General features: G+C 43.0%; 1 protein-coding gene across 20 annotated transcripts in view; it reads left to right on the top strand.

Annotated features, from left to right (window-relative positions):
- The window catches only part of SIPA1L1 (signal induced proliferation associated 1 like 1), a 373,433-nt gene that overhangs the window by 328,141 nt on the left and 19,317 nt on the right, over window positions 1-25,975 (top strand). For 18 of the 20 annotated variants that reach the window (XM_041758492.1, XM_041758500.1, XM_041758507.1 and 15 more), the window contains 6 exons: window positions 2,039-2,163; window positions 4,447-4,509; window positions 4,947-5,065; window positions 7,903-8,345; window positions 21,722-21,964; window positions 22,683-22,848. In XM_041758492.1, coding sequence (XP_041614426.1) covers window positions 2,039-2,163; window positions 4,447-4,509; window positions 4,947-5,065; window positions 7,903-8,345; window positions 21,722-21,964; window positions 22,683-22,848 — 1,159 coding nt within the window. The remainder of the gene's footprint in view (window positions 1-2,038; window positions 2,164-4,446; window positions 4,510-4,946; window positions 5,066-7,902; window positions 8,346-21,721; window positions 21,965-22,682; window positions 22,849-25,975) is intronic. The other 2 variants (XM_041758510.1, XM_041758509.1) reach the window with 1 other exon arrangement.

The following is a 25,975-nucleotide window of genomic DNA, read 5'->3' as shown; positions in this document are numbered from 1 at the left end:
CTAGATGTCTTCAGGCCTCATGCTTTGAGGAATGTTGACTGGGAGGCAGACAATGGCCGGAGGGAGGGATGGGCTGGGTAAATAAGGAGCTTGGAGATGGTGGCCAGAAGCATTACTGAGGGCATATAGCCCAAAGACCCGACCGGCAGGCAGGCCGGCCATCCACTGTAGCTTTCTTCCAGCACCCATATAGGAGGAGGGAGGAAGCCTGTTCCCGAGGACCACTGAGACCAATAAAGGAAGGTTGCAGGGAAGAAGTTGCCAGCCCATGATGAGGAGAGGCAGTGAGCCTGCTCTGCAGAGCCATGGACTGGCTCGTGAGGTGTAGAGAGTTCATGGTCACGGAGCAAGCCTCACGTGCCAGCCTGATGATACATACTTCTCAAGGCAGGGTTGAAAGACAGCCTTGCTTTATCGTCATTTAAGACCAGCCAGCCAGAAAAGCATTGGGATTTAAAGCCAGAGGTTTTAAAGGGTGTCTTTGGTTTCCACTGCTACCAAAAAGGAAAAGCAAAATTAGAATCCCTGTCTAACTTTTATCTCTGTGCCTTTTTGTGAAAGTCTTCATTTATTGCAAATTTAGAATAAAATCATAGGGCCAGTTGGAGGCTGTTCACTGTTCTGAGCTAAATGAGGACCCTACTTAGGAAGGAGATGGCAAAGATCATGATTAGTGACTCTCCCCCACCACCCTTTTTTGTTGTCATTGTTAATGAAAAGAAGGATTATTGCATCAAGTAATAAATACCTACAAAGATGCAGACAGTTTTAGTCATTTTCTTCCAGATGTTTGGATCAATTTACAGGAAAGGCAGAACTGAAATCTGCCTTTGGTTCCTTTGTTGGAACTACCTTCTTGTTTTTTAAAGAGCACCTTTCAGTGAAATTTTCATACATCAAGTTTTTCATGTATCACAGTGGAGGTTACTTGTTCAAGGAGTCTTGGATTGAATTTGTAAACAATTGTCAGTGTGCAGAAGTAATGAGGGAGATGTTACAGCAGGTCAACATTACAGCCTTCTCTGCTTTGCAATGCTTTTGTAAAGATTTGTCTCCCCAGATCCATAACGTGGAATTGCCATTTTACAAATAAAGAAATGGAGACAAAACTCAAGTGACTTTGAGAGAGGAAGGGGCTGGAACTTGGCTCCTCCTCCTTGTCTCCTGCTCTTTCCAGGACATCACTAACTGTTTTCCCCATGCATTTCTCAGCCTTTAGCAAATAAGACACCTGTCATAAGCATCAATTAGCCTGGGCTCTGTTGATCTTTTATTGTATCGATTACTCATAAGCTCATTAGTCACCACACACACAAATGTATAAATGTCCACATGAGTCTTTGAATCTATGCTCTGGCCCATTTTCCTGGGCTCAGTCAGGATTTACCTACTGATACTGCTAATCAAAGCATATGCTTTAATTAAGCATATATTATTATTCTACCTAGGGTAAAATAAAACAGGCTCATGAAATAGCTAACTGTTCTTTCCAGAAGTAGACATTTGCCTTTATGTATGCCAGTTTACCTACTTCCAGATTGTCTTTCCCAAAGGCAGTTTAAAATTTATACATTTGGAAGTCTGTAATGTAAATGACACCTTAGAGCAGATGCTCCGAAAATACTGACCCCACAAATGAGTGACTTAGTGATTTAGCAGGTTACCAAGTTCAAAAAAACCCCCTGACCTGTTCCAGTCAGAAGATATACATGGAACATGAGGATGGTGAAATCCTTCCTTTGCCTGTCAATGAGAATCTGAGCTTGGCTACATGTGGGCTAGAAAATTTGGGATTTCTTACTCTTTTTTTCTTAGGTTAGCTTGTGCTAATGTCTCCTGCCCTTTTGACAGTGTATGTACTGAGCATACATACCTTTCTTGAGCAGAGTGAGGTGTGTTGACCGTGACACAAACACAGGCGTGAGCATGCCAGTAGTTCCTGTTATTAGAGTTGAGTTTGATGTCCCCAGGGCTGTCTTCCCCTTGTGGGTAAGGTCCCTGATATCCTCTTTGCCTTTGTTTGGGGGAATGGCCGTAGGTTTGGAGTAAGCCGCAGATCGCCAGCCTCCATCGACCGACAGAACACCCAGTCAGATATTGGTGGCAGCGGGAAATCCACGCCTAGCTGGCAAAGAAGTGAGGATAGCATTGCTGACCAATTGGGTAAGTAACTAATTCCTACAAGAAGCAAGCTGCTTTTATACCCAGGTGACTTTGGCCACCTATTGACGATGTCATTAAAGCCTTCTGTGATAGAATACAGTCTTGGTTAATGTGAATAAGAATTAAGTCTCAGTTTGATTATGTATGAGTAAGGGCAGCAAATCCAGCCTGACAGAGAAGTCAAGGAAATCTAGGTGACCCCCCCCCCCCCAGTTTGAAACTAGAAAGGGCATAAGAATTATTTTGATCACCGAGATTAAAATGCCAGACTGCCAAACCACATGTGTCCTAGGTATCCCCCTCGGCCCTTGTTTGTTTGTTTGTTGTTGCCTACTATAAGCACCCTAAGAGAATTGTTGGTATTCTTGATGTCAAGTTAAAAAAAAAAAAAAAAAAAAAAAAGCAAAAAAGAGCTGTACAAAGTGGGAAAGAAATGCAGTTGCTGTTCAGTCACATCTGTAGTGTGATTAGGATCTCTCCTCCCTCCTGTGCTGTTCCCCCACCACCACCGCACCCCCGCTCTGCTATTAAGCTGTCAGCTGAGGACATGTCTTGTAGTATAAAACAGCTGGATGGGAAAGATTTGCATTAGTGAGCTCTCATTTGGATTTCTGCATAGCCCTTTCTCTCTCTACATGCATTTCTTCTACAGTGACACTGTAACACTAGTTGATACCATAAACTTTTGCCATGAAACAAGACTAAGTCTCAGAACAGTAGCATCAAGGATTTAGTGTCAACAGAGTTGACACATCAGGAACTTGAATCTGGACTGTCAGGTGGGGAACTTTTATCCTATCTCTAGTAGCATTTCCACTGCACAGGTAAAAAGAAATAAATTTCAGGGCTGAAAAAGGTAAAATTTTAAGGCAAAGACCTATCTCTTTTATCTTTTTTGCAACTACATTATTTTGCTCTGTTTTAATGACTTTTCCCTTGTAAATGTACTAATAACCACAAACGTAGAAAGGAGTGGAGACGTGTTTAGCTAAGACAGGAAATGAGGAGGAGAAATGTAATTCTCAGGTTCTGAAGATTTGCTTTGTTCCAGTAACTTCAGTGAGATGTGCCTTGTTACTGAAGCCATCTGTCATTCCCCACTGTCACAGCACCTACCCCCAACATAGAAAACCTGAGCATTTTCCGATCTGCTGTTCTGCTCTTGACAGAATGTTTTTAATCCCATATGTTTTGATACTGTTGAGATGGTAACGACACATATGAAAAGGATCCCTTCTTCAACATGACTTTAGCAGCTTTTTTTGGCTTGTAGTGCGGGCTCCGAACAGAGCTGCCAGCAAGCCCTTTGTACAGTGCTCGGTGCCACACTTTCCACTCATGTGAAGTCACTAAGGTATCTTGGGACTGGAAAGGGTAATTATGAGCTTTGTCCTAGACCCATATTCATTCTTTCACGTAAACCTCCCTCCAGTCTTTTTTACTTTGCACCTACTCTCATTTGGTGGTGTCCCACCCTTAATAAATTAATAGATGAGACTCTGAAATTAATATCAATGACTCTTTTTAACATGTTTGTTCATCCTTTTAGTAAGATACGCCTTTTTTTTTTTTCTTTGAAGTAAGATATCCCAGAACCTGCCAGAGAAGCCTTTTTACCAACTGGTGGCCTTTCTCTATCCAAAATCGAAGGCTTCAAATAAAATGTTAAAATATTTTTTCCTAACTTTTTTTATTCCACCGTTCTAGAGAAATGACCAAGCTTTCTCTAACTGGCACATCAGCCAGAATTTGGGGCTTGGTTGGTATAAGCCATGCTAGGGAGAAATCAAGAAAAATAATTGTTCTGTTCTCGTTACTTGGCACACTGTATACAGAATGTATCAAGGGCCAATCCTTTATACATTCAATTTGTAAGAACGATTCTCTAATGACTTTCGGGTCACTGAGTGAAAATGCTGAGGAGACTTTTATTTGTTAGCCAGACCCACCTGTCTTTGTACATCCGTGTGTGACAGACTGGTGCCCTGGTGGAAATGAGTTGAGCTTAATTGGCTCACCCATCTCAGCGGATTTCATTTTTCTGCCTCTGCTGTTGGAGATGGTTGAGAGTCAGAGTAAAAGAGGATGTCGCCCCGTCCTTTACGTTTAGGAATGGTGTTGCAGAAGTGCAGAACTGTTGCTGTTAGCTATCGGTGTGTTAAAGAAGCCTATATCGCTTACCTTTTACCTTTGGAACCCCATCTTGAACGCCAGCTTGGAGTCCAAAAGGAAGCAATTGTCTTAAGTAAACTAGTTGCTGTGTGTCTTTTCTGTTGTGCTTAGCTTACAGTTATAGAGGACCTCAGGATTTCAATTCTTTTGTCCTCGAGCAGCATGAATATACAGGTAAAATATTTCCAAAGTGTCCTGGTAAGTAACACGTGATTGCATCCGTGCCTGTCTAGGTAATGTAGACCAAGCTAGGTTAGCCATACTTGGCAATGAATGACTTTCATAAATATAATCCATATATTCTCAACTTGCCCCCAAAACCAAAAGTTGATTCCTAACTTTGCCGCGTTGTTCATGGCCTTTGGTTTGGTGGTACTTGGCTATGCTAATGTGTATGATGTGACACACTGTCACCAGCTGCAAGCTTTACCCATCAGCCACTTAGTTTCTGACATGCTGTCTATTGTGTAAACTCTCAACAAGCTTATCGCTGAAATTCAGAGTTTGCTGGTCAGTGACCTGAGAGATGCAATGGCAAGCCGTCTTCATTTGTCAACATGTGCTTGTACCCGTTTAGTGCCTGCACCATAATGTCCTGTGCTATATTCCAGAGCCAACGTGCCATCTCCCAGCAGTATCAAAGGTACTGCCTGCGTTCCGAGAGAGCCCCAGTGGGAGGTTAATGCGGCAGGATCCGGTGGTCCATTTGTCTCCAAACAAACAAGGGCATGTAAGTTAACTGTAAAATAATAAAAACCACAAGATTCCTAGCAGTGTAGCAATGTGCAAAGTGAAAATGGCAGAGGTGTGCTTTGCTGTTTCTTCCACATGGTCAAAGAAGTCATCCTGGCAGAAAGTAGAGCATTTGCCATGACCCTGGAATTTCTACTGCCAGTGGCCCTAAGGCTGCTTGAAAATAAACTCAAATTCCTCTTTGGTATGCACCTGCCACCCTCACAGATCTGGATGGAAGGCCATGTGATGCAGACACAAGCAGTCCTAAAATGTTGGGAACAGAAATGTGCTAAAAATGGATTTTATTTGCTTATACAGTTGCAAGCATGAGATATGGTTGGAGCATCAGTCAAGGGGACAGACAGTTTCCTGACAACTGCCCTTCCTGCTTCTCTTGTGTAGCTACACACATTTTTGTTTTACCATACCTATACATAATTCCTTATCACTTATGGGTAGAATTAAGAATAAGAGCTTTTGCTCTAGTAAAATGAATATGAAGCTAAAGAAACAGAGCACACGCCCATGCCTGGGAAGGCACCTTGCACTAGGCTATGTGGTGAGAGATTTACTGAAGGAACGTGATGTTATCATAGTTCTACTCATAAGTGATAAATTGCCCAATCTGTCAATTTCCCTTCCTTCATTAACACTGAAGGAACATCAGTTGCTGATGACACGATAATATTTTGAATAGATTGGGTTAGATTAAATATATTCTTAAAATTAATTTCACCTGTTTCTTTTTAACTTCTTAAAGTCTGGCTACTATAATGTTTAGGATTACAAATGTGGTTTGTGTTGTGTTCCTATAGAAATCTGTTATGTATTTCACACTCTCAGCATATCTCAGTTCGGACTAGCCACGTTAAAAGTGCTCAGCAGCCACACGTGCCAAGGGGCCACCGAAGCCCACAGCACGGATCCAGAGGTGAAGAAGTTCTGTCCTGCAAACATTAAAAATAAATGAAGGCCTTCTAACATAAATGGTGGTGTTGCAAAAAACTAGAGCGGCACCAGTAAAGTCACGGGTTAATTGGTTCTTGTTTAAGAAGACATCTTCAACTTTGAGGTGTAATGTTTGTGTCCTCTCCTGCTGCTTCCCTTCCCCTGGGAAGAGCATGTCCCTTCCTAAGCAACGGACACACACAGTTGTAGCTCCTTCTCTCTTCCTTTCACTCTGTCTCCACCAGCTATCCAGGTGTCCTGTCTCCCATCTAATTTAAAATACTATTTTATTCAGATACCTTTTGAAATATCATTTCTTTGGTGTAAACTATAGAATGTTCTAAACAACTAAGCCACTGTGTAGAAAGGGTTCTATACACATTTTAATCGAAATAATTCACATACCATAATATCCACCCATTTAAAGTATACAGTTTAGTGGGTCTTAGTATATCCACAGAGTTGTGCAACCACCACCATGATCTCACTGCAGAACGCTTTCATCACCCCAAAAAGAAATCCTGTATTCTGAGCCATACTGGCTCTTCCCAAAATTCCACTCCAAGCGCTTGACCACCAGTCATCCACCTTCCATCTCTGTGGACTTGCCTATTCTGGACATTTCATATGAGTGGAATCATACAACATGTGGCATTTTGTGTCTGGCTTCTTTCACTTAGCAAAACATTTTTAAGGCTCATCTGTGTCATAGTATGTATTAGTACTTCACTTCTTTCTATGACTAATATCCCATTGAATGGATATACCACATTTTTAAAAATCCACTCATTGGATGATGGACATTTGGGCTGTTCCTCCATTTTGGGCTATTATGAATAATGCTGCTGGAAATATTCATTTAGAAGGCTTTTCATGAACATATTTTTATCTCTCTTGAATAGATATAAGAATGGAATTGTAATCATTTTCCCATAGCAGTTGTCCCATTTTACATTCCTACCAACAATGCCGACCATTATTACCGTCTGTCTTTTTGGTTAGAACCATCCTAGTGTGTGAAGTGTTACCTCATTGTGGTGGTGTTTTGTACTTCTCTAGGGACTCAAGATTTTGAGTATCTTTTTATGTGTTTGTTGGCCTTTTGATACATCTTTGAAGAAATGTCTATTCAAATCCTTTGCCCATTTTTTAATTGGGTTCCTTGAAGCACAAAAGTTTTTAGTTTTAATGAAATCCAGGTTATTTTTTTCTTTTTTATCTTTTGTGCTTTTGGTGTCCCATCCAAGAAACCATTCCATAAATAGGTCATGAAGATGGACACGTAGGTTTTCTTCTAAGGGTCTTAGAGTTTTAGCCTCATACATTTAGTCCTTTGATCTTTTTTAGTGTATTTTTCTGTATGGCAAGGATTTAACTTCCATCCTCCCTTTTGCATGCAGATACCCAGTTGTCCTAGCACCATAATTCTCCCCCTCCCCTGCCCAATTGTATTGATTTGGCACCTCTGCATAAATTTTACCTTGATGGACTCCTTAGAAAGCTGTTTTCTAAATAGCTGCCAATTGGGGAAGGAAAAGGAGATCTCTTTGGGAATAAATCCTATATTCTTCCTTATATTTATTCTGAGTGGAGGACTTTTGGATCCAGCATACTCTCCGATTAAGGTGATCTCAATACTATTGCTATTTTAGCCAAGTGAATGAAAAATTGATTCTAAAAAAAACCTATTTCTAGCACTCTTTGCCGTGAACATTCTGAATAGGCTTTTCCAGGCATCTCCTATCTTTGGTTTCTATCATTGGAATTTTTGTGCTGTGAGAACCCCATAGCCAGAAACATGCCATGGGGGTCTTTGTCCCAGTATTTCTTCCTAGTGTTCAAGAAGCAAAACGTACACTTAGGTCAGTCTTGCTTCCCTTGCAGTCCGATAGCCACTACTCGAGCCACTCCAGCAGCAATACCCTCTCCAGCAATGCATCGAGTGCCCACAGTGATGAGAAGTGGTACGATGGGGACCGCACCGAATCCGAGCTCAACAGCTACAACTATCTGCAAGGCACGTCTGCCGACAGCGGCATTGACACCACCTCCTACGGCCCCAGCCATGGCAGCACAGCTTCCCTGGGGGCCGCCACGTCGTCCCCTCGCTCGGGGCCAGGCAAGGAGAAAGTGGCACCCCTATGGCACAGTTCCAGCGAAGTGATCTCCGTGGCTGATCGGACTTTAGAGACAGAGGGCCTCGGCCTGGACCGGAAGACCGAGTCCTCCCTGAGCTTGGATATCCACAGCAAGAGCCAGGCCGGCTCAAGCCCCCTGACAAGGGAGAACAGCACTTTCAGCATAAATGATGCTGCTTCCCACACGAGGTAGGTGCCCTCTTCTGCCCAGGCCATGCCCTGACCCGGGTTTCCAGCCTCAGCCTCATCCCACTTCCCTTTGCTCAACACAGTACGAAGAAGGGGTTTTCCATGCACTGACTGTTATTTTCACGTACGCCTGGTATTTGTCACCAAAATACTTTTTTCCCTGTAATCCTAATGCATTATTTTCAACTGAGGAAGGTTTACGGATTTGGTCTATAAAAACTTTCTTTGTACCAGAATCAGAGAATTTTAGGACTCTGGCTTTCAGGTAATGATAGAGAATGAAACAGTCTTAAGACACTGAAAGAAAATCTTGAGCATATTTTTAAAAGAAAGGGGTCTTTTCTAAGACTAATGCATCATTATTTATGATGCTAAACACATCCTTCACGCTGCCTCTCTGTCAGAGAACATCACTTAACCAATGCTTGCATGGTAATTCCTCCTCACGAATTGCCTCCTGACAGTGTGTGTTGAGTTGAGGGTGGGATGGGGGGTGTCCATTCTAAGAGTGCAGCTAAAATTAGACATCCCATCTACCTTTCCAAATAGGAAAGCACACATTCTCCTGTAGCCTTGGAGATCTTCTGATAGGCAAAATAAATAGCATTCTTCATTTCCTCTTTTAGATTTGAGCTCCAAATCCAAAATATGACAGGATTCTTCCTTTTTAAGGAAAAAATACTCCACCACTATCTTTTTGAGCCTATTGATGTCTGTGGTGGTTTCACCTTTTACCTTTTATTGTTGTCAGTCATTGATGATTTTTCATGACAGCACCTAACCTTGCCGTCTGCTGGGCCTCCTTTATTATCATGCCCTAAAGAAAAGTAGCAGAGAAACTAAATTTAGTTTTACTTTTCTGCTGGGAATCTAGGCACATAATCTGTCAGTAAACCCCAGATAATCTTAATAACAGAGGATGTACTCTGTTTAATTTGGATTTGTTTAACATGATCAGTTAAATATTCAGTCCTCTCATTGTGTCTGTACTGTTACTGATGAGATTCTTGAGCTTCCCGTCTGAAAATGCCAAGTTGGCGTTTGAAGCACTTCACAAGTTTTATTTCTGTTTACACTACCACATTATCCATCTAAAAACCACATGACTACCCCCCCCCCCCCCCCCAGCGTAAGCAAAAAGGCAATGGGAAAGTTGTCTTGGTATTCTCGAGTACCAGGCATCCAGTTCCCTTTCCACAATTAAGAAAATGTTTGCTTCAGATAGGTGAAGGAAGTTTTTGGGAAAGTAGAACAGAAAGCTGAGTGAAATACCATAATGATGTACCGTGGACCTAGAGTCCTGTGACAGAATCATGACAATGACTCGCTGTTGAGGACATGCCCCACCATCTCATCAGCGAATCCTGTGCCCTGACTCAGACTGTTTTTCAGTTCTGAATGGTTTCTGTTCGTTTCTAGGTTTAGCTCAACTCCTGTCTTGTTGGTATTCAGTTCTTTATTTTGAAAGGAGGCTATCTTTTTAAGAATTATACTCCATTTGGGGATATCTATCTCTGGTCTAATTTGATGGCAGAAGAAAGTTATGGAAGTCTTATCTGGAATAGCATCCTCATGAAGTAAGGTTGAAAAGGGTTGGACCTCTGAACCCAAAGCACAAGATGTCAGCTGGGCCACCTAACAAACCCCAGGGGATCCACAGAGTTCTCCCCCCTGAAAAGGAGGCACCTGGGCTTACATCCTCTGAATGTGCTGACTGGAGCTGCTTGCAGGCCTCAAAGGATTATCTAAATTTTCTGCTTCAAACTGACCATGCAGAAATCATTTAAATCATCATTTGGAAATAACTCTTCTGTTGAAAGTCAAACTTACTGGAGAAGAGAAGAATGTGGCCTTTCAGGGAGGGTGGCAAAGCATTCCCCCCCCCCCCCACTGATAGGTTGAGTCACATTCATTTCTAGACTCTGGTAAGCGAGGATGCTTTGTGACTTCAGTCTGTTGATCTTGGCAGAGTGAGCTGGATAATCAGAGCTTTAGCAGACTTCCTTCTCTGGAGGAAGAAGGACTTAGCCACCAAATGCACAGTGCTGGAGAAACTAAAATCACTGCAAATTAGAGTGTTTGTGTCCTCAGAAGACAGGAATAGCAATTAATGTGGAGATCTCTTGACAGTGCATAAAAGAGCTCGTACCTGGGTCTCAGTGACAAAATCTAAATTACAGTGATTAAGTTCCATTGCGTATTTCTGGCTGGGCTGTGTTCCTACCCTTCTGTCCTCCAGTCCCCCCCTGTTGATGATCATGCAGGTTTTTTGTGGCACCCCAGGAGAACTGCATTAATGTAAGTTGGTAATTACACAGGGTTGTTCTGTTCACATGTCATTAAGAGAAGCCATACACACTGATAACTTCCTACAATTAAAAAGTCTATTAATTGCTCTGAAGTGTTGCTCCCTAGAATATGTATATATTTTCTGTGAAGTTTGGAAATGTAGGGAGAGATTTTTATTTTTTCTTGCAATGGCTATTTCACTTTCAGGTCTTAAACCCCTCCAAAAAAAAAAAAAAAAAAAAGGTTTATGGCAACCATGGGAGAGATGAAGACCATTCTAGTTTTAAAACATTCTTACCAGGGGCTCCAGGGTGGTTCAGTCAGTTAAGCATCCAAATCTTGATCTCAGCTCAGGTCTTGACCTTAGGATCTTAGGTTCAAGCCCCACATTGGGCTCCATGCCCAGCATGAAGCCTGCTTTAAAAAGATTGAAAATAAAAGTTAATAAAAATAAGACTCTTACCAGCTGGGCTCATCTTAGAAATCTGGCCTGGGCTGTAGGCAGTGCTGGTTTGTATGGTGACCAGAGACTCCCTTAGCATAGTGTTCTCGTCCTCCATAACGAGTAGTATTGCTGATGTCAGAACTAGATTCAAGACACACATTTTAAAGCTAAAAACGCCACCACAGAGTTGCAAAAACACATTTCTTCTGTAATGACCTGACCTGACCTGACCTGACCTATTTCAGCATCCAGACTTCTATAGCCACCCTCACTTGCCAGCCATTCTGCTGCTTCCTTTTGATTCCTGTAGGCCCCCTTAGAGCTCAGTAGCCAGTGAGCACCTACCCATGTGATGACGTACTTTCTCCTTGCAACCGCTGGGATTTCTCAGATAAGGGACACCTTATCTGAGGATTTCTCACCCGCTCTGTTCATCCTAATCACCTTTGCATATCGAGTGCCACTGTGCATATAGTAGGTAGGTGCTCAGTACATCTTGGTCATCAAATAGGGAGAACTTAGAACTTGTTCCTTTAAGTTTCCACTGTTGCCTGATGACTCCTCAGAGCCCCCACTAATAATCTAGTTCAAAAAAGACATGAATCCTCAACTCCCGACTACCACTGTATTCCGTACTGTATAGATGTGTCAATATCTGCATACAGTTATAGTGTTTAGGTATAGGTATATGTATATGTATGTATAAGAGTATACAAAAGTCCCAGTACAGCATGGACTTTTAGTAGAGTCGTCTCTCTGTAAGATTTTTTTAATCTGCAAAATACAACCAGGAAGCATTTCAGTACCTTATATGCAAGTATCAATCAGTATCTGGATGTAAGTTGGTCGGTGTCTGACATTCACTAGAAGGAATAAAGTCCAGGGAAAATGCCTGCCCATGGTCATCAGTATGGTTCAATTTCATGAATGTGGTTTTTCTGGTTGACCTAATAAGTTAATTCTTCATGCCAGAAACGCTGTCATGTCTCTTTAGAATAGAGGTAAAGAAGGATTTCTTATATTTAGTTTATGTCAAACACCAAGACGTGCCTTGGGCTTTTGGAGTACACTGGACCATCTGTGTGTGCAGTAGAGCTGGTGTGTTTAAATCTTGTTCTCTGCCCTCTCTGGTATCTGTATATGTGAAAACTCAGCCTTCTTTGTTTAGAAAGTATTCTGTTGTCTTGATCTGTAATACTTCTCTTAAATCTGTCCTGCCTGGAATTTTTTTTTTTAATTGCTAACAATTAATTGCCTCTCATCGATACTTTTTTCTTAAGGTGAGAGTTTCATCTAAGTTTTATGGGCCATTTCAGAATTTAAAAGTGCACCCTCTGGAATGATAAACCCAGAACCTCTCTTCAAAACATTGTTGGGTCTGCTTATCGTATGTTTGTGGGTCATTTGCATTAAAATTTCTTCTTTGTGGTCCAACACACAATGGATATTCAGGATCATATTATATTTTGCTTTTATATAGCAGAACTTTAGGTGACCCTGTGCTAAGCTCTTGTGCCCCATTTCTTTCAATGGGTGATTATTTTATCCAGAATATAGTAAGGTTCAGCTAACCTCAAAGACGAGAAACAGAACCACTATGGTTGAAATTTCAAGTGAACATTGAGAAAATGAGATCTCTTTCAAGCCACAGATGTCAGATTGCTTGATGCAGCCCTCACTGCCCCTAAGTTTATCACTACTTTGCTCTGTGGTGCAACTAATTCATTCATCCTGTCAATATGAAAAGCCTAAATTCTCCAAATGCCATTGAATCATAAGGCCAAAAGGAATTCTGAAAGAACAGAGTCCTTAATCCTATTAAAACCATCCTACCAGGATGAGAACTTGTCCAACTGCTTCAACATCGGGGAGAGGAGAGAGAATCCCAAAAGAGAGAGTCCACACCCTTTCTGAGGATTTCCAGTGCCTACCATGTCCTCTCCCTCCTCAAAACTTTGTCCCATGTCTCCATATCTGAAATTCCACTCGCTGCAGCTTAAATACACAATTAAGAGATAATAAATGGTTTCTCTGAGCTGAATTTTTTCTAAACATTAAGATTTTTGAAGGCTAAGATTATAAAATTTATAGACACCAGCAAGAGACCATTGGAAAAAATTTTTTTTTTAAATTTTGTAACAGCCCTCCACCTCCAGGCAAGTCGAGAGGGATGTTGGGGAAAGTAGATTGGCATCCTGAGATGCAACTGCAAGTCCACTTCTGCCACTGACCAGCGCTCTGGCCAGTCGGGCATTTCACCACACTTGTCCCTTTTCTGTGCTCTCATAAACACCCTGTCTTCTTACTAAATTGTCATTTTTATATGTCTGTGAGAATAAGAAAAGGTTATTGAGTATATTGCAAACTGTAAATGTTCTTTTGAGATGAAAGGTTTTCTGGCATTTCCTCGTTTAAGCTCTCCACCACCCGCCCTAATGAGGCTTATCTTGCTACTTTTCCTTCAGTTAACACATATCTACCACAGGTCCTGTGATTATCCTTTATGTATCTCATTCTACAATTACAGTTTTGCTTCTCAACTTTCGTGCTTTGTGTTCTTTGTCCTTTTTAGATGCCAAACCCGAACGTGACATTTTTATCAGCTGTGCCTAAAAAATGATAATATTTATAGTTCTCTTGTTAGCTCCCTACTTTATAACTAGCTCAGCATTGCAGACTTGTTGAGCTTGTGGTTCACTGTGACCCCTGAAACCCCTCCTACTGTGTATGCCCAGCCACCCATCTCCCTGTGCTTTATATATCAGTGTGCCTTGTCCTCATGAAATAACTCCTGTTACTTGTTTTTATTCTAGTTAACATACAGGGCAATAATTGGTTTCAGGAGTAGAATTCAGTGATTCACCCCTTATAGGACGCAGTGCTCACCATATAAATATCACATGTTGTAGATGAACAGCTTTCTTTACCACAATTACTTGGATGTCCCCTTTGCCAGCTACATCATTCCCTACTTGTTTCTCCCTGATCCTTTAGAATTAGTGTCTCCTGAAGCCCAGTATTGGACAGAATCGGCTAGTGTTGAACATAGTAGGAGCAGGAGTCCTCCTCAATCTCATATCCTCCTCATTATTTGTCACCCGAAGGCTTATTTGTTATTTGTCCAAGTAATCACAGGAAACCCAGTCGGCTCCCCTTCCCTTGGTGTTAAGCCAGCACTCAGCCTTTGCGCAGATTTTGTCATAGTCATTAGGTGACTAATTGCTGGTCTCCCCTTCCTGAAAAGATCATCCTTCGCAGACTGAGGCAGTCTAAAATCTGGCCCTCTGTGTCACGTCTGGATAGTAGACAACCACGTGTTTCCTTCGGCAGCACAGTGTGGCCGATGTGTTCCATAGGGGCGGTGGTCTCAACGACAGTGCAGAAATGCAGGACAGCTTCCCAGGCCCTCAGCACTTGGGCACTTGGGCCTTTGTCTCCTGACACTCAGGCTGCTCCATCCTCTGCAAGGTCGACAAGCAGATGTAACTCCCCCTTTGTGACGTGGTACCTGCCATGACCAGCAGATTGATCATCCAACAACCTCTCCTATAAAGTTTTACCACAGCGGGGAATGTAAAATAACCAGGTTGCAGTTCATTTGGTTCATGGTTTCATTGGATTGAGATTAGAAGTTTGGACAGACTGTCCTACATGTTGAGTAACACTGTCCCCTCTTTTCTCTTTGTATGACATACCCTGTGTGCGCCTATGCATGCAACTCTCTTCCATTTCAAAATTTATGTCCTGAAATGACCAAATAAATCAAAGCTTGGTCCCTTTTTAGGAAAGGGGGAATGCCCTGTAGTTTATATAAAAAATAGTTAGTGGCTTCTTCGTGTGGCATCCAGGAGCACTCTGACCAAATTGTGAGTGGCTCCTGTTTGGCCATACAGTTAAACTCACTCTTGATACCATGAGAAAAGTAGCGGGTATTGTGTTTGTCATGTCCTAATGTACCGATTACTTTTCTCTTTTGTTACATATTACTCACTCATTACATTCTTACCCAAGTCCGGTGGAGAGATCTCATTTGCCATGGGTAAAAGCAGATTGCAGCATATTGAATTAACTTGAAATCTCTAGGATAACGAAACAACCCAGCCACACAGTTCCTCTGTAAAAGTGAGCTGATGGCTTCGTTTTAGTTGTTCTGTAATTAAAGGCACCTCACAGATTCCCAGGGGCAACATGCACGTGCACGGCCGCTAGGCGGTCCAAGGCCAGCAGGTTAGTCAGCTTCAAGGAGCCCCACCAACATCAGGGCCCGGGGACGAGGCTACAAAAGAAGGAGACCACCCATTTTAGAGTGGGAGGAGATGAGAGGCCAACACAGTAGTCCTTAAAACTCTAGGGACATAGGAATCCTTTGGGAGTTCGTTAAACTACAGCTCTCTGGGGCCCTCGAAGATCTGCCGCAAGCCAAGGAATCCTCATTTATATAGATTCTTGCAGGTGGCCGCAGGCCATGGCTGGAGGAACACTGCTCTGTGGCTTCACCTTCTTGATCTTGACGATATGAAGTTAGATTTTTGATGAAGTCATAACAGTATGAATAATTTAACTGATTCCAGCAGTTCTCAATCGGTGTGCACGCTTGGGGGAGAGTTGGCAAAAATACATATAACCCAGGCACCACCCCGACTCTATCAGATTAAAATCTCTGGGATTAAGGCCCAAGAATGTGTGCTTTGAAAGCTCCCAGGTGAACCTCTCGTGCCTACTTGGAATTAGAGGCCAAGTGAACCAAAGTACTCACCTTGCTTCATGCTGCGAGTTGTATACATTAAAGGAAGAACTGCCTATGAATTATTCATTTGTTTTTGCTTTTACCTTTGTTCCCAAATCTAATCAATCGTTAAGTAGGGCTGTCTTGATTTATAACCATTAGTGAATACGAGTGTGCTTTTGTTTCACACCTGGGAGCTAGTGCCAGCCATCATGTTCACAGATAAAACCAATAATCGGGTCTGTGGCCTTATTTAAGCAATTATCCTTTTAAGAATACACTTGTAAACAGAAGCATAATCTGTAGATTGGATTATTTCTTTCAATAAAAATAAATCGACACCCAGTTTTTTTTTTTTTAAACTTTTATTTATTTATGATAGTCACAGAGAGAGAGAGAGGCAGAGATGCAGGCGGAGGAAGAAGCAGGCTCCATGCACCGGGAGCCTGATGTGGGATTCGATCCTGGGTCTCTAGGATCGCGCCCCGGGCCAAAGGCAGGCGCCAAACCGCTGCGCCACCCAGGGATCCCTCGACACCCAGTTTTAAATACAGCCTGAGTAAAACACACTGGTTTCATGAATAAATCTCTCATACATTTCAAATGAATAGCTAATTTATTTGACAGTTTCTTTCATCACATATTGAATGCCTACAATGGCCAGCGACTGTGGTGGGCATGGAGAATATAGCAGTGAAAGAGAAAAAGTTCAGCCCTTGTGGGGGTTACATTTAAGTGGGGGAGACAGACTCTCGATAAGATAGAGGAGTTAAATAGCACACTCCATACATGCTAAAGAGATACCCTTTGCCCAACTATTTCATTGGCAGTCTACTGTATTCTGACATTGTTAGATACACAAAATAAAAATTCTGCCTTCAAAGACTTATAATCTCATACAAAAACATACTGAATGCCCCTTAGGGAAATGATACTAATTAAATTCACACAGGAAGCAAAGATCTCTGAAAACTGTATATGCTGTATATATTGCTCTCTCTCTCTGATGTTTCCAAGCCTTTTCTATAACTTCCCCTTTTCAGGCAGGCTGGACATTATGGCTAAAACCAGCATAGCTGTTTTGTAAAACATGGAGAAATGATTTTTTTTTGTTTTTTTTCTTACTGTTTTTAAGGAGAAATGATTTATAAATTAATTGGACTATGCAATTTGCTTTTCTTCTCATGCTAATTATTCCTGTTTTGACCAAACATTTCATCTTTGAAAGCCCCAGGGTTTTGAATGCTCATGCTATCATATCAAGATTCTTGCTGCAGAGAAATGGAAACGGTGGGCATTTCAAATGCACATCTGGTATGGTGGTTTTCAGGTTATGAGTTAAGGACCACAGCATCAGCTGGGAACAAGTAGAAGTGCAGATTCCCATGTGCCTGCCAACCTACTCCATCAGAATCCCTGGGGTAGGGTCCTGCAGTCTGTATTTTAACATGCCCAAAATGTGAGCCCCAGCTCTAGTAATGCCAAAGCACTTGCATTCGCTGGTGGACGCTAATCAAGGCAGGTAGAGCAAGCAGGTACATGATTATCCAAGACCAGAGGTGTGCATGTTAGGCCCCAATTTGTTGTTTTTCACTTTATGGGAGTCTGCCTCAGACCAGTACCACGGAGGAGGCTTGAGACACCCCGACATCTGTGTTATATGTGTGCATGAGGCTAGGTATAGTCAGGTGGGGAAAGTGCAAACCTGAGATAAGCTCTTGTTCCTAAGTAAGCAATAAACAGCCACCTGCCTGTCCTCTTGTGGCAGATGACCCCGAAGGCTACTGCATGCTTACCACTTAGGAAGCTCCGTATGATGCTCCTGGAGTTGCAACGTGTTGCTGATAACCTGTGTCTCTGGTACTGCTCCTCATACTACTACTGTCCTTACGTCCTTCGCTTCATTTTTCCTTCTGGTTCATCTTGCACTTTTTGTCTGTTTTCCATAACAGACCTACTATTATTTTGTTCTTGTTGATTTCACGTATGGCATTTGTGGAAGAGTTCTGCATTCCTTTTCTTCATTTAAAAAGCAAACAAATGGGATATTTGTTATCAAGAGGTAAAAACTAAATGAGATTGCATGGCTTTTAAATTTATGTGGCCCTTTGAGGGGTTGTGAGGGTTTTGTTTTTTCTTTCCCTTCCTCTCTAGCTACAAAAATCTCTGGGGAAAAAGGAAACTGTTAGAGCAATCAGAATATGGCTAGTCGTTTCTTCTTATCATATTTTGTGTGTGTGTGAAGTTTGAGCCCAGTACCTCCTCCTAGTTACAAAAATAAAGGAAATGTTTATATCTGATCTGCAGCAATAAGGCTCAGTTATGCGAAGAGCCTTCCAGATCACCTTTGTTCTGTGCCCTGTTCCCTTGTTCCGTCCTTTGCCCCATCCCCTCAACCTGTGGCAGAGCCTCATGGACTGATAGGGCCTTCACCTTTCAGGTCCTCTACTTTTGATTTATTTTTTGTGGGTGTGTTCTCGTTGAAGTATAACACACATACAGAAAGAGGTTCAGGTCATACCTGTGCATCAGCATGAATTTTCACAAAGTGAACATACCCACGTAATCACCATTCAAATCAAGAACTGGAACATAGCCGACATCCAGACACCCCTCCTCTCACTTGCCTTCCCTGGTCATTCCCACCTCCTTCCCAAGATAAACACAATCTTGAACCCTAAAATCACACGTGCATTTTGCCTATTTTTGGCTTTATATAAATGGAATTGTACCATATGTTTTATTCTGTGTCTGGTGTCTTTAAGTCCACATTATGTGGTGAGATTCATCTGTGTGTTGTAGGTAGTAGCATTAGTTTATTTTCATTGCTGTGTTATATTTACATTGTGAGAACATACCACAACTCGTGTATCCATTCTACTGTTGAGCATGTGGAGTGTTTCCAGTTTTGGGGGTATTACAGATTCTTGTGTATGTCCTTTGATACACATATGTGTGCATTTCTGATGAGTATAAACCTAGGAGTAGTGTTGCTATGTCCTATGATACACATACTTAGCAGAGAATGTGAACCAGTGTGTCACAACCAGACTGACAAGTAGCACTCGCATCAGTAGAGTGTAAGAGTTCTGGTTGCTTCACACCCTTTCTAGCACTGGATGTTACAAGTCTTTTTAATTTTAGCCATTCTGATTGGGGTGTCCTGGTTCTTCTTTTAGCTGCAATTTGCATTTTCCTAATAACTGATGATGTTAAGTACTAATGTTTATTGGACTTTTAGATCTCCTCATTTGGGAAATTCCCTTTCATCTTTGCTTATTTTTCCTATTAGGTTGTCTGCCTTGTTGATTTTTAGGAATCTGTTCTGGATAGGAGCCCACTGTTGGGTATATGGTTTACATCTATTCTTCTCCATGTCTTCTGAGGAATAGAAGTTCTTACTTTCAGTGGGGTTCAATCCTTTCCTTTATGATCCTATTAAAAAACCTCTGCCTCTATCATAAAGATGTTCTCATGGGATGGCCCAGAATCTTTAGGCCTGCATATAAATATGCAAGCCAACTGGAATTGATTTTTCGGTAAGGTTGTAGGTGGGGGTTCAAGACTGACTCTCATCTGTGTGTGTTCTCTCAGCACCACTACGATTTTTGGGTGGTTTTTGATTTTTGTTTTGTTCATTCACTTTTTTTCCCTAATAAAAAATTGTTTTTATTTTAGAATAGTTTTTGATTTGCAGAAAAGTGACAAGGCAGTACAGAGAGTTCCCACGTACCCCTCACCCATTGTCTATGGTACATTTGTCGTGGCTAATGCATCACCACTAAGTAAAATCCATACTTTATTCCGATCAGGACCATTGGTTTTTGACAAACAACGTACTGCTGGCAACTTAACCTTCAGGGACAAAGTCCCCTGTCGTCAGAGCCAGTGTCTCTGGTCTCAGCCTAAACTGGAGAACTGAGTGGGGCTCACGTGTGGACTCGGATCCTGTGAGGTCATGGGGAGGGACGTGTGGAAATTCTACCACTGAAGGGCCTCCAGCGTTGTGGACCACCTGAACTCTCAGCCCCAGGCCTAAAACTCCTGAGTTGTAATGTGTGAGAGTAGCCTTCTCCTTGAGTCCCTTAGACTTTAATTTTGTAATCTTGAAGCAGAGTTTAAAATGCATTGATGATGAACAGCTTTGTACTTTAATATTTAGTCAGTGTGCTGTACATTTCATCCCCAGGACCCCTCTTCTATGTGGACGTTTGTAGCTTTTAGCCCAGTTCCTCCATCCTACACCCTACACCCCTCCCCTCACCAGTGGCAACCACCAGTCTAAAAGTTTGTAGCTTTTAGCCCAGTTCCTCCACATCCCTCCCCCCACACCCCTTCCCCCACCAGTGGCAACCACCAGTCTAGTCTCAGTATCTGTGAGTTCAGTTTTTTTTTTGGATGGCGTACAGAAGTGACATTATACAGTATTTGATTTATTTCAGTTAGCATAATGTCCTCCAGGTCCATGTATATTGTTGCAAGTGGCAGAATTTGCATTTGCTTTTTTTATTGGCTGCATAATATTTTATTGTATATGTATACCACATTTTCTTTATCCATTTGTCCACATTTAGGTTGTTTCCACAGCTTGGCTATTGTAAATAATGCTGCAGTGAACATGGAGTGGAGTGTAGATAATTTCAGATTAGTATTTTCACTTTCTTTAGATCAATACCCAGAAGTGGAATTTCTGGATCACATGGTAGTTCTATTTTTAATTTTTTGAGGGACCTTCGTATTGTTTTCCACCGTGGCTATACCAATTTACATTCCGGCCAATGGTACAGAAGGGCTCCCTTTTTGCCACATCCTTGTGAACACCTGTTATCTCTTGTCTTTTTGATAACAACCATTCTGACAGGTGTGAGTGATAATTCATTGTGTTTTAGATTTGCATTTCCCAGATAATTAGTGAGGTTGAGCATCATTTCATGTACCCATTAGCCATCTGTATATCTTCTTTGGAAAAATATTTATTCAGTTTCTATGGCCAATTTTTAGTCTGATTTTTTTTCTATTGAAATTTTTTTCTATTGAGTTACAGGAGTTCTTTAAATATTTTGGATTTTGTGCCCTTATCAGGTATACAATTTATAAGTATTTTCTCTCATTCACTAGGTTGCCTTTCACTTTATTGATGGTTTCCTTTGCTGGACAGCTCCTTAATTTGAGGTAGTCCTCAAATTATTTTTGCTTTTGTTGCCTTGCTATTAGTGTCAAGTCCAGAAACATCATTGCCAAGATTGATGTCAAGGAGCTTACCCCCTGTGATTTCCTCCAGGAGTTTTATGGTTTCAGGTCTTATGTTCAAGTCGTTAATCCATTTTGAGTTGTTTTTTGCATATGGTGTAGGATAGTGGCCCATTTTCATTCTATTGAACAGCTTTTTAGAGAATCCTTATTCATGCCAGATACCATGGCGAAGGAGACGTCCGTGGGCCCCTTTGGCCTTGGATGTGGGTGTTTGGAGAACTGTATGCTGATCCAGCTCTGACCTGGGGAGCCATCATCATGACCCTTAGTTCTGAGGAAGGCAAGGCAGACAGCCACTGAGACTGCCAGACATTTTATTGCCAATTCTCCTGTTCCCTGTCTCTTCTAGACCACCGTAACAAACTCCGATGTGCCAGCATGTTTCAGAGCATCCCTGACAGTCCCAGCTATTTTTACCTTTTAATTTAAAGTGCAGATGAAGCCCCAGTCACCATGTTTCATTTTTACAGCAGACATTTAAATTATTGCGAGAAAACAAGAAAGACTAGTCAGCCCATACCATTAATAGTTTATGAAATAGTCATTGTTCTTTAACCTGGCCATAACCCCTGTCCTGGACGACACTTTTACAGCCATCGTGCTGACCCGGGGATGCACACATGCACACTGGGGTTCTTCTGTCTTTGTCATACTTCTCCTCAGTACCATGAGCTCCCGACACTCTGCCAGCCCGGTGGTCTTCACCAGTGCCAGAAGTTCCCCTAAAGAAGAGCTTCATCCTGCCACATCACAGCTCGCACCTTCCTTCCCCTCCTCCTCCTCCTCCTCCTCTTCGTCCGGCCCTAGGACCTTCTATCCTCGCCAGGGCGCGACCAGCAAGTACCTGATTGGGTGGAAAAAACCCGAAGGAACCATAAACTCCGTGGGATTTATGGACACAAGAAAGTAAGAATTCTTTTGCTTCTCTTGCTGGGTGGTTTGCTTTTAATGTGACAGAGAACAGAAAAGGTTGAGGCAGTTTCCTACCCCAGAGGAGTCCAGCTGGGGTTTGGTAGGGAGAGGGGCCTTTTCCTCCCGTTATTTCTCTGCTTCATTCCTTAATAAGTTGTGTGGCAAAACATTGATTTGAGAATCTCGGATCTCATAGGAAAGATTATGTCTGAAGAACAAACCTCAGAATAATTGACCCTCAGGCCCAAAGACAACACGCTCCCTTGGATGATATTAATCACAGCCTTCCCATGTAATTGGTAACTCAGGAGCCACCAGAGGGAGTGCTAGAGAGTGACTGCCGTGAATTTAAAGAACTTTTTGACAAAATAGTACAGAAAAAAGCAAAAACACCTCTAAATGATTCATTCAATTATGTTGTTTGTGTTTGTACAAAAGTTACATTTGGGATTCATAGCCTGTGGTCTTACTAATAAGTCTTGCTAATTTTGGCTTAGTGGAGCTAATAGTTTCCTGTAGAAAGGCAATTTATCCATCAGCTTTTTTATTTTGTGTTTCCCATCAGTTGTGTCTCTTTCACAAGCATTTATGTGAGCAGATCGGCCTTTGCCCTCCTTTGGTATTTCCCCCCTGACTTACAGCCTCAAGGTCCACTGTGCCCATATGTCACCCGTGTCTGTTGGTCTCTCCCATCTCTTCCCTTCCTTTCAAGGCGCCATCAGAGTGACGGCAACGAGATAGCGCACACGAGGCTGCGCGCCTCAACCAGGGACCTCCGGGCGTCCCCCAAGCCGGCCTCCAAGTCCACCATCGAGGAGGACCTCAAGAAACTCATCGACCTGGAAAGCCCCACCCCCGAGTCCCAGAAGAACTTTAAGGTACATACGAGGCAGAGCCCAGCGCGCGTGGCCGTTCGGGAGGCCAGACGGGGTGGAGCTGCTCACCGCAGCGGTGCCCTCCGGGAGGTGTAGGCTCCAGGCTCCTGCCACCACCTGCTCCCCAAAGTTAGCTCAGTGTTTTCCAAGTGTTCTGTCCCCGCTCTCACACCTTAGGCCAGCTTTACATCTGCCTGTCCCTGCTGCCAGTCTCGTATCTTCTTCAGTGTACCCTGCTCCACTGCATGAGCCACGCTTTTTCACGGACGTTAACTTGATGACATTGCTTCTGAGAACTTTGTAGAGGCACCCGTGGTTCCCTCATCAGAAAATTTTCTGTAAATGCTTCAGTGCCTTCTATCTGAAGGGTCCCTCCCGGTACCAGGAGCCCCCAATTAACCTCCTGCACTGAGGCCCCGCCTCTGCCCCCTGAGCCCCACTGTAGGTGCGAGCCTACCAGCTGTGCACCACATCCTGTTCAGTCTCTCAGGGAAATAGCCCGATGGACACCCACTCTCTTCACCCTTCATCCCCAGAAGCCACCTCTTCAGCCCAGAAAACTAGGTCTACATACTTATCTTCAGAACTTTCTAGACTCTTTACTTCACAGAACCTTCTCTCCACTTGCCTCGCCTCCCTCCCCATCGAGCACATATTCAGGGTTTACGTTTGTGTGTCATTGGCCAGAACTTTGCAACACCCTGTGGAAGAATTTGTTTTTCCCACCTCAGCTCAGAGGACCCCTGAAGCTGGTACTTTTAAGGCTCTTTGCTTTCTTGTCCTGAAAGTGTCCAGTCTTGCCCTCCCAGGGCTCAGAACTGGTGTTTGTTGGGTGGGGCCCGAAGGTACTGCGCTCTGAGCACAAGGCATTCTACATGCAGTGTGTTGTGTAGCCCTAGGAGGAGGGACTCTACCCCCAGGAAGGTCAGGGCAGCAAACTTGGACATGTTCTCTTGTCCAGGCTCTTAGTTGAACGACTGGGTAGTCTGTTTAAAGTTACTAAAGAGTGTAATTTAAGAAGAACTCTGGCATTTGATTGAAAAGGTAAGCTGAAGTATTTCCCTCACCACTTGCTGTCCTCAAACTGGAATCAGAATGCAGGGGGCAAACCTAGTGGGATGAGCTGTGTGCCCTTGTCCATTCCCATTCACGCTTTCTCATCACCACTCTGGTGTGTATGTGCATGCCTTCCTCAAGGGTCAGATAGACACCCTAACCTTGAAAGATCAGCATTTACAGAAATTAAATGTACTCCAAAGGCCATTCTGGGGTTCTGCTGAGAAACAAAAGGTTTATTAACATAAACATTAACATCATAAATCATTTTAAAGACTTGCCATTCTTGACTTCTGTGATTTTTGTTTCCTAAGCCAGCACTTACCAGTTCTGAAGCATCATCCAGGGTATAAATGGTTTCCTTAGTAACCTCGCAAAAGATAGTCCTTGAAACTTCGCTATCCATCAGAACCCACAGAGGTGTATTAAAACGTTTAAGTACCAGTTTCAAAATAAAATTTTTTTTCAGATTTTTTCCTTTGAGGTTAGAGGAGAATAAAACTTGCCCTGAAAGGAGTCTTCCCCCAATTCTCAGTTTTAACATTTTTGGAAAGGGGCAAACTCAGAGCTTTCATTCTTTTGATTTACTGATACAGTGGAAATAATTGAAAGCAAATGTCCGTTTTGTCCTTATTCCAGTTCTTGGCTTTTATTTCCAAAATGAATTATTTTAATATTCCTAGTTGAAGCAGGGGTGCGCTTTATGTCATGACGGCATTACAACGAGACCCTCTGCAAAGAAAGCATTCTGCTGGCTACTCTGTTACTGGGCAAGACTGGAAGCAGGGCCTGGAAACAAGGCTGTTTTTTTCTGTAGTATCCTCCTTTCCAGCTTGGTTTCAGATGAGTTTAGCTAAGTAGCTCTGTGTGTCTTTGAGATTCTCTGTCAGAATGCCCATGGCTGTGCTGTGTCAGGAAGGCCAGCTTGCCCTTGAGAATCTTCCAGGCTGTGCCTGGCTCAAGGCACCGAGCCACTGCATCAGGTGTCAGGATCCCAGCAGTGGCCAGCTTTGGGCTGTGACACTTGGAACCCATTGGTTTTCTTAGATAACAAGTGCTTCCTATGAGTTATCATTAATATCAAATGACCGCGTCCCTCCCCGGCTTACTTGCCAGCACAGCGAGCTATCTGCTGCAGGACATGGCAGGCTCTGCAGGGCAGGCCTGTGGCTCGGAGGTAGGTGGCTGCAGGGCCTAAGCAGTTGCCGCAGAGCTCCTGCCTCAAGGGAAACGGCGGAGCTCTCACATTCTAAGGAACCCCATCGGCAGGCAGAGAAGGGATCACCTTATCTTCCCTGAGGGCTATGTCCAGCGGCAGGAGAACAGAGCAAACTACTACTCGTGCTTTGCAGCTGGAAGTCTCAGGCAGAGACCAAAGGGAGAGGCTTTGTGCAACTCCAGGGTTCAGGCGGAGCCGTCCTGCTTACTGCAGGTGCCTTACCCACCTCCCGGAAGCCTAGACGACTGGCCTCAGGGAGCGAAAATATCACTTCCCTAGGCCTTGTTCCTCAGCTTTGAAATAGAGACCCGGAGTAGATCAGTGACGCCCAGATGATTTTAAAATTCAGGGAACTTTTTAAATGAAATTATACACAGAAGTCCCATACGTAGAACTGAGAAAGCAGAATTTCTCTGAAGAGAGGGGTAGGTGTCCTGGATGCCTGGGCCCCTGCTGAACGTCCCTTCTCCCCAGGCAGGATGCTGGGAAAAACCCATAGAGCTGAGAACCCCCCGGCCTAATGTGCTCTCAGGTCCCTTCCAAGCCAGCTGTTGACTCCATCGTGGTTCTTGCCCAGGGCTGGCAGCACTGGGCACCACCCAGCAAGCACCCTGCATAGCAGGGACAGGGCACTCCTGGAACTAGACCAGTGTGCCTACCTTCAAGACTGGAGTGGAAGAGGGACAGAGTGGGGCGCCATCCCAATAACTTGTGACAAGACTGCTTGTTAATGTGTGGAAAGCAACAAGGCTGATTGCTACCTTCTGTCTCCTACCCTGCTTCCCTTTAGCGCAAGATGTTAAAACTTTTAATAAAGCATGCTGCCTAAAGGATCTCTTCAAGGTAGCAGTTCAC

Source organism: Vulpes lagopus, chromosome 6, assembly GCF_018345385.1.
Source record: "Vulpes lagopus strain Blue_001 chromosome 6, ASM1834538v1, whole genome shotgun sequence".
Classification (NCBI taxonomy): Eukaryota; Metazoa; Chordata; class Mammalia; order Carnivora; family Canidae; genus Vulpes; species Vulpes lagopus.
This window is presented reverse-complemented; position numbering and strand designations above follow the sequence as displayed.